Source organism: Vanacampus margaritifer, chromosome 14 (assembly GCF_051991255.1).
Source record: "Vanacampus margaritifer isolate UIUO_Vmar chromosome 14, RoL_Vmar_1.0, whole genome shotgun sequence".
NCBI lineage: Eukaryota > Metazoa > Chordata > Actinopteri > Syngnathiformes > Syngnathidae > Vanacampus > Vanacampus margaritifer.
Window position 1 is genome coordinate 1,060,217 of NC_135445.1, and position 12,308 is coordinate 1,072,524.

Below are 12,308 nucleotides of genomic sequence, written 5' to 3' on the forward strand. Positions count from 1 at the left end.
TGTGTCTGCTTTCGCGACTGCGCCCCCCCCCCCCCCCCACCTTCCCCCGCCCCCGCCCCTTCCCAGCGCTTTGCTCAAACAGAATCGAGTAGAAAACGGCCATTTTCATCACAAATGACACGCGGAGGCTGAAAAATGCAACGGACTCGCGATGCTAACGCTGGTTCGGAGATGCTAAACCCCGATTTTGTGCCACTTTTTTGCTCGTTGGAGTTTTCTGCCTCACGAAGCCTTGAGCTGAGTATGTGACATGTTTGCGTGATTTCAAGATGGCGGCCCCCGAGCAAAGTTGGCAGCTGCGACATATTGGACTTGTCATTGGATTTCAGGAATGAAAACTGAAGACGTCATTTATTCATTTATTATCAAAGCTTTTAGTTTTCACCTAAATAGAAAAAAAGTGCATACCGTAATTGCTTGAAATTAATTTTTCAGCTGCACAATGAATGTAAACGTGTTTGAACAATAAATAAAGTGCAGCGAACACTTGAATAGTTTCTGAGTGGTTCTTTTCTCCCACCCGCGTTTCGTTCCTTCTGATTGGATTGTTTTGTTTTCTCGTTTTTAGTCATTGACGAAATTGTCAGTCAATTTTAGTTATCGTTATCGTCTCAATGCATGGCTTCGATTTTAGTTTTCGTTTAATTTTTGTCACAAAAAATATGACAATTTTTTTCACTGAAGTGAACCCTGAGCCACCAAAAAAAAAAAAACACCAACAACAGCTTTTCTCTATTCCAACTCACAATGAAGGTACAAACTTCTGCCAAATCTTTACAACACAACAATGAAGTGAAATTTAGTCAAGAAAATGGGCTGCACCCAAAACAAAACTTAACGACACAAGCGCAACTTGTTTGGCTTCAGCCTTCGTCAGGTTTGAGAGCCCTAAAAGTGCTCCTCTTTTTTTTTTCTTGTCTTTTTTTCCTCGGTATTATTATGAGAAGTGAACGTACTCATTATGGTGGTGGCTCTGCCGCTGGGTGGCTTTGGCCTCTGGTGTGTCAGCACTGGAAATGCTTGTGGTGAAGGAATGACAGGGCTCCAAAGAAGGACAGGGGTGGCGGCCGGGGCGGGGACGGGAAGGATTTAGCATACAAACCAAGCAAAGAGTCCAAAAGAATGAATGAGGCGGGGCACGTGACGTCGTCCTCATCGGCCGGCCGGCCGGCGTCCACACCGGCGCATTCCTGCTATGAAGGGCCTTCTTGTGCGCCCGGAGACGCCCGCGTCCGCTCGACCGCCACCGCCCCTGCAACCTCGGCCTCTGGCTCGGCATGAAAACGCGCCGACACACACTGAGCGTGACTGTCTTCTACCGTCTGTTTATTTGTCCCGTGACGGCAGCTTGTTTTACGTCAACACTCCGCGGCGAATGCAGCCAGCGTCTCCTGCGGAGAAATTTGGCTTTGACGTGTGTGTATGAAAGTTGAAAGTTTCATCCGCCTGGCCATATTTCCAGCTCACGGGGAAGTTGGAGACTAGCCGAGGCATACTGTAGTCCAGATTTGGTATCGCTTCGATATCGAGTCAGTCAGTCGCCGATATCAGTACCGATGCTCACTAAGGTCAATGCATGTAAAAAGTCTTTCAAACTTGACTTTCACTCCAAAGAATAGATTGTTGTTAACAGCAACTGTATTTTGTTAGCGAGAGCCACTACATCGTGATAACTTCTGCATTTGGCAATTTATTATTATATTATTAGTATGGGATTTTTTTTTAATGGGCTTTAGGTGAACTGATGAATACACACACACGCACGCACACGCACGCACGCACGCACATGCACATGCTCACCCACATACAAAAAAATAATAATATATATATATATATATATATATATATATGTGTGTGTATATGTATATATGTATATATATTAAAACAAAAAAAAAGAAAAAAGAGAAAGAAAAAAAAAACATTTTATTTTTCATTTTTTTTAAATTAATTAATTTTTAAAAAAAAGGAGAGCAATGATGATGTCAAATCGAATGAACAATACTGAGCTCTCCTAAAAAACAAAACAAAACAGCAACTGTATTTCAATATGTTTAAATGTATTTAAAATAACATTTCAAAAATAATCAAGCTAATTTTGAGTTCATTTAAAGGTCCTTTGACGCCACTAATCTTTTATTTATTTATTGGAAAGCTTGTACTGGGGAAACGCAGCAGACACGTCCACGTCAAAATTGAGCAATAATAAATGGAGACTGTGGTCAAGTCGTATTTTACAATTTTGAAAAAGTTACCTCATGTTAAAGATTAGATAGCTCTTAACATGAAAAGAAAAATGCACTTTGAGCCGTCACCAATGTCTTGCAAATGCAACTATGCCATCTAGTGGCAAAAAAATGACCTCAACACAAATCAATATCACACATATTTTTTTTTAGATGCAGCAATATTTCTATTATTTCTATTTCTAAGAGTATGAAAACTTAGAAGAAAAAAAAAATTGTACATTTGATTGTATATTCAGAACAAGCATCAAATTTGCAATTAATTATGACTTTTCAAATCATGCGATTAATTACGATTACAATTTCGAATCGCCTGACACCCCTTATTTAAAACCAAATCTCTGAATTTGCTTTACTGGGAATATTTGTTATTTTTCTAATGTTGGATTACGGCATACTGACGCCCTTTTACGGAAGGCATCGCCGGAATCCAGAGGCTGATTTTCAGGCCCGGGGAGCTTCTTACACTCCACGTTGACCGTCCCGGTCACGCGCTCAATGTCAATAAAAGAGCACGGGTCAAGTCATCGTGCCGTTGGACCCATGAAAAGTCCGATTTAGTCAGCAAGTCAATGACATGTTTTCAGGCGTAATTTCATGAAATTAGACCTTCTCATTCTGCTCCAACGATTCACGCAGAGGTGACGAATGTACTCAAACTCGGTGTTTAAGTAAAAGTACAGATTCTTTTCTTTTCTCCGGTAAAAGTGGAAGTCGTGATTGAACTCCTGCATACTAAAAGGTAAAAGCAGGTTGAAACTCTATTAAAGGATTTGCTAAATATGAATCTAGTCATCAAGACAATATCAAGTCTTCACTCGTACATGTTTTTGTACGCTGGGAGGAATTTGGTCAAAACACCAGCGACACAAAAAAAGCCCCGAGTCAGGATTCTTTCCCAGGAACCCAACCCAGAATCTGGCGCCGCCCCTTTAAATTGTGTATAAAAGGTGATTAAATGAAATGTTTTGGACTTTAAATCTGCCACAATTTCCCCCCGCTTATGAAGGCCTTCCACTTCTGGGAGCAATTTGAAACATGCTACTTATGTAATGGCAGTGACACCCAGATTAAAATAAACCATGAGAAACGCGGGTCCAACCCGAAGCCAACGAGCGAGTCTTGCTAACGTTCTGATGGGCATCACGGCGCTGAAAAATGAAAAACATGATGTTGCCAACAGAGTCGAATCAAAGAGTGTGCGACCATCAAGGACGTAAGTAAGTCAGGGTGACCTCTTACATGCACTCCTAAAATGCTCTCATACACACTAAAATCCTCTCCTACATCATTCTGAAATATGCTTGTGTATTTATATCCACATTTCAGTGATATGTGAGTGTTTCAGTGCAGTGTACGGGAATGTTTCAATATAGTGTGAGAGCATTTCAGTGACGTGAGCAAAAAAAAAAAAAGTGTGTATGTATGAGAGCATTACAGTAGTGTCTTTGAGTAGTTCATGTGAGAGAGCGTTTCATTTGTGTGTATGAGACCATCTGAGTAGTGACTAAGAAGGCGTTTCGATAGTGAATGAAAAAAATAGTGCTTCGCGTTTCAGTAGTGCGGAAAGAGAGTGTTTCAATAGTGTGTATGAGAGTTTAGTAGTGTGTATATTTGACCCCCAAAAGGTACTCGTGTGTTTCAGTAGTGTGTTTTAGTATGTGTGTATAATAGTGCATACATTCGACCAAAAAGGTCAATGAGTTGTGTGTGCGTGCGTTTTTCAGTAGTTGCTATGAGATTGCTGCAACAAACCCCGAGTGTGATGTGCTAAATCATTTCACTTGTGTGCGAGAGAGCATTTCAGTGACGTGTGTTGAAAAGTGTTTTCGTAGTATGTATGACAGTGTTTCATTGTGGGCGTGACTGTTTCAGTAGTGTGTGACTATTTCATTTGAGCGTAAGAGCATTTGGGTTGTGCGTGAGAGACCGTTTGAGTCGCATATAAGGTGTCAGTACTGTGTGAGAGCGTTTCATTTCTATGTATGTGCGAGTTTTTCAACACTGCGTGAGAGTGTTTGAGTAGGCTTTGAGTAAGCTTTGTTTCTGTAGTGTATGAGTGTTTCAGTTGTTTGGGAATTTGAGAGCAAAATCATTTGCAGTGTGAATGAGAGCGCTTTAACAGTTTGTGTGATAAGTGAGAGCGTGTCAGTAGAGAGCATCCAGTTGATGCATATGAGAGTGTTTCAGTAGTGTATGTGTGAGAGCGTGCCAGTAAGGTAATCCTGACTGAAGTCCCCGACGGCCCCTCATAAAAGAGCCCACTTGTGTCGCCCTCGCCGGGCCCAGGCTGCAATTTGCCGTCGGGGCGTGGCCTGCTCGCCGTTGGGCCGTGTCCGCCCTGCGCTCCAGTAATGACCCCTTCCCTATGGTGAGCGTTTGATCTGGGCTGCCTGTGTGCCTATTTCTGGAGCGTAAGGGGGGTGGGGCGGGGGGGGGGGGTCGGTTGGGGGGATAAAGGCAGCTTTCAGACTTGGTGCCAACGACCGTAATTAAGCAGCTTGAAGGGGTGGCAGCGAGCGAGCGAAGGAGCGAGCGAGCGCACGCACCGGCAAGTGCCGACTTTGTCATTTGGAGCAAAAGGGGGGGCCGAGTCACCCCGGCCCGTTGGTGGTACCCGCGCCACCAACACAAGCTAGAGCGTGTGTTGGTAGGGGGGGTCGTAAAAGGGGATGTTCATGACTTTTGTGTCCATTAGTGCTGGATTGACCCACCTTTGACCCCAACGTGGTCTTGGGCTTCAATTGTCTTGTCCGAAATGAGTCACCTCAACTTGGACCCTTTCGAGGATCTCGCTTGTTGACTTTGTTGACTCCACCAACACTAATCCAGCGGGCGTGTCGCTTAAAAAGATAAGATCAACACATTGAAGAAATTGCCCAGTTTTCCACTTCATTTGGACTGAATTGCAGTAAAAAAAAAAAATATTTGTAAAATGATTTGGCCTCATGTATGGGATCATTTAGGAGACCGAGGCCATGCGTTTTAAGGCAGGAGTGGTCCATAAGTCACAGGTGTCAAACCCAAGGCCCGGGGGCCCAGATTCAGCTCAGAACAGAATTTGACAGTATGTGACCCAAGTCGACTAGCTATAGTGTTTGTTTAAAAAAAAAAAAAAAAGATCACAACATTGAGAAAATAAGGTACAACACTGACACCACCAAGAACCGGATCCACTCCAATATTGACGAGAGGTTGTGACGAAAACGGCAAACCACGAAGGCGACTAAAATCCGACAGCAACACTGAAGGAGCTGCAGGAATTTCTGGTGTTTCCTACATGTGACAACTATCTCCCTTAATTGGAGAGACTTCAGACATTTGCATTTACTCACGGCTATAATGCACAGGAGTGTCTTACAAGTGACGACAAAAGTAAACGGACTTTATTCAGAGGTGTCAAAATCCTTTTCGTTGCAGGACCTCGGAGGGCTCGGGTTAGAACAGCAACAATCAAACAAATGCATCATCACCTCGTCATATTATTACATACGCACAATTTCACCTGCATTTGATTATTATGTAATATTCTAACAAATTCAATTGGAGACAACAAAGAAATTAAGTTTTCAACTTTTCAATTTATGTTTAGAATTAATTTAGTTAAAAAAATATATATACAAATGCTTGTAATTATAATATCTGGAAAAAAAAAGTGAACCCCCCCACCCCCCTATAAAATGCAGTTAGCTCCGAAGCTAGTTATCTCGTTTGCTAACTTTGGTTCTTAATTCAGAACAATAAAAAACGAGTAGCCCAAAAAAAAAAGAGTCAAAATGACCAAATAATTTGTCACTTGGAGAGAAATGATGGTTGACAGTAAATAGCAGCTTGTTTAGAAAGCTAAAAATGGACCTTTTTAGCCATCCATTTTCTTCTTCTTCTTCTCCAAGTGCGGTTCGCCCCTACCCCCCTCCAACCCCCCAAGATGTGGCCTGTGTTGACCCCCCCCCCATCCCGACGGAGGCGGGAAGCGCGCAGTTGCAGCTCACCGCCGCTTGGCGTGAAACTCGACACCTCGTCGGTGGCCGAAGCCGCGCGGACGCTTCCCCTGTTTAAAAGGGAAAGCCTTGGGAGGAAGGCTCCTTACTCCGTCACCACCCCCGGCAGGCAGGCAGGCAGGAACTCAGTCCGGAACTCAGTCCCTCGAACCGGAGCAGCCTCAATGAATGAAACCGCGGGGAATATCCACACGCACGCCAGCAGGGAGCTTCTGCGTCCACACGGATTGTACGTCGGCCTTGACAGCCTCTAGGCAACATGCGTTTTCCTTCCCGGAGCTTGAACCCGAGCTGTACCGACGTGTGACCGACTGAGCGAGCGACCGACCGAGCGACCGGCCGCCGGTGTGTCTTCTTCATGCCCGCCCTTGCCAAGGAGTCACGCTGTGATTGACGGATCCGGTTTTTGACTGCCAGGACAAATGAATACAAATGAATTTAGGCACCCAAAGGAGAGATTGCAAAACCTCTCATCGAGACACAAAGTAAGTTTGTTTTGTTATTGTTTGCATGGCTTGCTGGGTTTGTGCGATGTGCGGCATGTGGTGCAACACCTGGCAGAGGTTCAGCCACACACGCAGCTGGCAAAAGGACTCAAGCACTTTCAGAAGCAATTGAACAGAAAGCCCATATTGTACATTGTACAGATTTGGTGTTTTTGAAATTCTAAGGGAGACCAAAAATATGCAGTAAACAAATAACAGGTCAGGTAGATGTGCAAAAAAAAAAGGCAAAAGTAGAAGTACACCTTAAGTGATGTAAAAAAATAAAAAATAAAATACAGACTCTGAATCTGAAATGAGTCTTCACTGTCATCATTTTTGCAAAATTCCTGTAATTTATTATTATTATTTTTAAATTAACTTGTGTAGTGGTCGTACTGTTTGCTGTAAGCTAAATTCTGACAAGATAATCACCACTGGACTGACATCAGGTCAGCGCCTGGAGTTGCCAAATTAGCGAATGATAATAATTGAAAAAAAAAAAAAAACCTTACTTGAATGACAAAAACAAAGTGTGTTGGGGAAAATCTCATTCTCATCTCCCAAGATCTCAAATCAATCAAGATCTCAACTGCGGTTGACTTTGAGATCAAATGTATGGCGTAAAAGTAAAAATAAATATTCCAAGTACAGATATCTGAAAGCTCAAAAAGTACATGTACTTTGTTGCTTCCCACGCTGGCAGAACGACACTTAATCGAGTCCAGCCTGTTGCCACCTGCCGATGTTTGACTAGGCAAAAAACGTGCATCCAATTGTTGATCTCCCGCCCAAGATCACTTGAAAGCAATCGAGCGCTGCTTACCGTCCAAGTGTGAGCGCTGCCGTGTCGTGCACGTCCACACCATTGGACTGTCAGTGCCATCCGTCATTTTTGACCTGTGCTGTCGAACCCACAGCGGGAGCCGAATATGACCCGATGTTTCAGTGAAACAAAATCGTGCGTCCGCTTTCCATTTGGTCACAAAAGTAGCGAGGAGATCAAATGCCAGTTTGGGGGAATTTTCCACTCTACGCGTGCGTGCACGTGAGAGCGAAATCCTCTGATGAAATAACAATGAAAAGAAACGGATCCCACTCTGACATGTTTTTTTTTTTTTTTGGACTGGGACGATAATGGCAAAAACACAACGCATCCGCAGAGGGGGAGATGGAGCAGGAAGTGACAATCAGACGCTGATTGCACAATGAGGATGTTATCATCATTATTAGTCTCAATTGACTGGCCATCAATCATTGATTTGAGTCACGGATCCGCCTTTTTTTTTCTCTCTCTCCAGTGTTCTGTGGTTTTGCTAATGTAATACACAGTAAACATTAGGCAAGTGATTCTCAAGTTGTGCGATGACAGTTCTTTAGGGTCAAATTTGAAAGACTGTCAGCTGAGACTTGGACCAGCTTGTAGCCCCCGTTTTTACAAATGTCATCTGCCAAACGGCGAGTTGACTCGCCTGCCACCATAAATTCACAATCGGAAACGAATCGCCAAGGCAGCGGCAGCCGGCAGGCGTGCTGACGTATTTTCCTAATTGGCACTAATTGGGATTTTTTACAATTTTTTTTTATCGATCCCAGGGCCGTGGATGAGTGGTTGAGAAGCAGAGCTCTAGACTAGATTCTCTTCTTCTTTTTTTTTGAGGAGTGAAAGGAAATACACAAGTTTGTCGTGACGGATGAAGCATTTTCGAGGGACGCTCCTCAGATGATAAGCGCGAGAATGCGAGCAGCCATCCAAGACATCTCAGGGAGCCGCACGAGGAAGCCACAGGACGGAACAGACTGGACTGGATGCACACTTTGACGTGCTGTCTATACTCTCATAACCCTTCTGGAGTCCTTTTTTTTGCATGTCAACGCACTGCAGTCAGCATCATCTTTCCCACGTCTGCTTGTTCTCGGCCGGCTGCAGCTGCTGTACGCATTTCCTCCCGCAGTCTTTGTGTGCGCGAGATCTGGGTGGTAAACAGTGGCGGCTCTTTTGCCCGAGATCCGGATCCCCCCCATTGAGCTCGGGGATGTGGCCAGGGTGTCAAGGGACACACCTGAGGATTGGGACCACCTTTCCCAATTTTCAGCATCCACGATGACGGCTGATGGGGTTGCAAAAGAGTGGAACATTTCCAGTAGATTTCCACAAAATGCTCGCGCTCACTCGGAAAACATGCGGTCGTCAATAAGTGCAGAATGACATCTTATTCGTATGCTTAAGTTGTTCTACTGGTGAGGACAAACAGAACAGCGGAACATGGACATTAAGCACAAGGATTGTAGATTAGCAGAAAGGGTTAATTGCGTTGCAGTGGGCCTTAAGTGGCACGAGTTGTGGAAAAAATGTTTGCTGGTCATAAGAGTATACGAGTACATGGACCTTAAGGTGGATATTAAACGCTCAAAGGGCTAAGCCCTCGCTAGGTTTTGCTGTTATTGGAAAGCCTGCTGAAAATAACGTTCCGTATAATTATAATTATTTTCTTGGAGGTTTGTTGCAGAATCGTGCCACCAACTACTAAAGCCCGTGTGACTCCTCTAACATTCTTTTTTTTTTTTCTTTCTCTCGTCCATAGGAGAGCCCTCCTGCTCTGTACCGTTTTATACTGTACTTGTTACCTGGGACTTACACAAGTGCACGCTGAAGGTAAGACCCGGTTGCCCCCCCCCCCCCCCTCTTCCAGCACGCTGCACTCGTATCAACGCCAAAAGAGGCTCAAGTAGTTGCGTAACGCAAATTGCGATGGGAATTGGGGCAGAGGTTTAGATGGCGCGTTCGATTGCGCAAAATAAAATAAAAAAATAAATAAAATAAATCTGTTACTATTTTCAGGAGCAAAAATGTGACTGCAGAGGGAAATATCTGGTTTTGCTTGGGTACGTAAGAAGGTGGATTTCTTTAGGACTGACAACAAATGGAAGCAGATCACTTTAGCTGCAACGTGTACAGGAATGCCATTTTTATTCTCTTGATCTGAAAGATTGTTCAAGATATTTGAGGACACCGACAAAAAATAAACACACATGCTAACCTTAGCTTAGCCTGTTGTCGTGCCTTGTGCACGCCACACTCTATGCTTTGCGTTATGCGCTTTAAACATTTTAATAGGTGTTAAAACGCACTTTAAACGTCTCAAAATATACTTTGAAATAATTCCTTAGTACCTGTTCTCACCTGCACAAATCTCCAAATAAGAGACCAGGTGTTTATGCTTCAAGCTTTTTTTTTTCCCTCCCAGTTAAAGTCCTGCTGTGAAAATGACGTACACATGCAACAAAATGGTATTAAAAACATTACGCACATACATTTGAACCCCGTAATATTCAAACCAAATCATATGATTTCAGCTCATGAATGTCAAGCTAGCTTAATGCTAAGATAGAATGAGAAAATGAGCAAAAATGTAACTCTAATGCTAAACCTTCAAACAACTGCTACTTTAACACGCAGAGCAACAACGCATACCAGGGTTTTTCCTGTGTACAAAATTCCGAGGCGGCCACCTCCAGCCTGAGCCACTGATATTGCAGCGCTCCAGCTGTGTTGATTGATCTCAGCGGGAACGCATTTTAACAGCAGTCGCAGTGTTGTGCCATTATGGAGGCGCTATATCAACAGCAGCGCACCGGAACGACCTGAAGCAACAACCGAACAAGAAACAGCTTTCTTTTCTTTTTAAACTTCAATGTACCGAAGGGGCGCGAATGACCATCCGCTATTTAGTGATGGTTCACTTTTTGTACCATTATTCAAAGCCGTACGCGGTAATATAGCAAACGGCTAACTTAGCCTCGCTTAGCATAGCCTTCGCATCCGCTAGAGAGCGTGTGGAACTTTAGGCCTTTCCCACTTATTCTTAAACCCCGCGTGTGGGTGTCTGCCGTCACACCTGTGCAACACACTGTACCTCGGAATCCATATGGCTAACGCGCGGCCCAGTCATAATAGAAGCGCTAGTCAAATAAAAACAACAGAAGTCTCTGCGCAGCGCAGATACAGCACGTGCAATGCTACCGCTGTCTCGCTGCCAAGTGCGCGTCTTACGCCAACAGGGGAGACCACACAGACAGGAGAAGGCGGGTTGCTGTATGTCATACGCTACCCGACTAAATCCCACTCACTATTTTATAACGCCACGTTGTTTTGGGTAAGCATTACAGCTGTCCTTAGGAAGTGGAAAAAGCATAAATAGCCGCCGATGGAGAGACACGATCAGTTCACAGTGCAAAAAAAAGAAAAACGTTTTCAGTGGTCCATGAGAAACAAGTTGGAAATGTGTTCATTAGTTGCACTTAATAGTTCCAAATGTATCAGAATGGTTTTGTTTGACTCCCTGGGATCTGCTATAATTGCATAATAACCCTCCATGCTCTGAGTCAGCTAGCCTAATTAGTTTGTTTTAAACTTTCCGCGCAATTAAAACATTGCCAAAGTTTTAAGCTACTTTTTTTTCTCATGTATTTATTGACGATGCTTCTTTGTGTCCTCTGAAGCTTTCCTATTTTTCCGGCATCTCCTCAACAATGCCTTGCCTGTTTCTCACACTTCTTCTTTTTTCCGTACACACGTCCCCATTAGACGACGGGGCCCGCTGATCACAGGTCGGGTCAAAGAGAGGGAGAAAAAAAAAAAAAAGCTCCGGAGAGGCCAGGCTGTGACATCACAGCTGACGGCTGAATGGGCGCCGTGACCCTCGGCGACCAAACATTGCACGCTGTCACGGCTGAGTGCGGTTCTGGAAACGCTATTGAGGCTGTACATGCTCATGACGACGGAGGTTCTGAACGCTTAATTGCGGAGAGGGTCCGAGGCAAAAGAGGGAAAGGTGCTGTTGATTGTTAGCCGTCTAAAGCCTTGAAACAAAGACCAGAGTCAGAACATGCTGGAGGCCGCCAATCCATGAAATTCAATGTATGCGGCACCAAGCAATAACAGAACTATTCATAGGTCCGGGACCACCTTGCTTTCGGTGAACCACCATTTATCGTGAGGGAAATGTTTCCAGACCTGCCCACCATCGGTGAAAAGCCATGAAATACAGAGACCCTTCCCACATGTCTTAACTCTTTGACTGCCAGACGTTTTCAGAAACGGGACGTCGCCAGTGCCAGCCGATTTAAGCATTTTGACTGATCTTTCAAGGTCCACAGAAAATGTGTTTGGACTATGGAAACACACATACTACCAAATGAAAGATTGGACGCTCATCTTTCATCAGAAAAAAAAGTTTGTCTCTACCTTATTCCGTTTTTCAGTAATCAACAATAGAAAATGGTTAGTTTCACCCAAATGCTCGGTTTTGAAACAAAATAAGGAGAAATCAAGCTTTTTGTGAAACGATATTATTTCATGCACTCTAGTGAATTTGACACCTTTTTTTTTTCCCATGAATGATGCCACAAACACCTGGTTTCCAAAAAAAAAAAAAAACTTGGTAAACGTCTTTTAACGTCTTTGGCGCTCCTCCGTAGGATTTTACTAAACGTTATTTAACGTTTTTGGCAGTCAAAGAGTTAAACACATTCAAAGTTATTAAAACACATTCTACCTTTTTCCTTTTTGTTGAGCAACT

The 12,308-nt window shown here is 43.8% G+C and overlaps 1 protein-coding gene across 1 annotated transcript in view; it reads left to right on the forward strand.

The window, feature by feature from the left end:
• Positions 1-6,258: 6,258 nt before the first annotated feature.
• The window catches only part of LOC144063963 (uncharacterized), a 65,759-nt gene continuing 59,709 nt past the window's right edge, over positions 6,259-12,308 (forward strand). The window contains exons 1-2 of the mRNA XM_077586046.1: positions 6,259-6,729; positions 9,312-9,382. Coding sequence (XP_077442172.1) covers positions 6,677-6,729; positions 9,312-9,382 — 124 coding nt within the window. The 5' untranslated portion in view covers positions 6,259-6,676. The remainder of the gene's footprint in view (positions 6,730-9,311; positions 9,383-12,308) is intronic.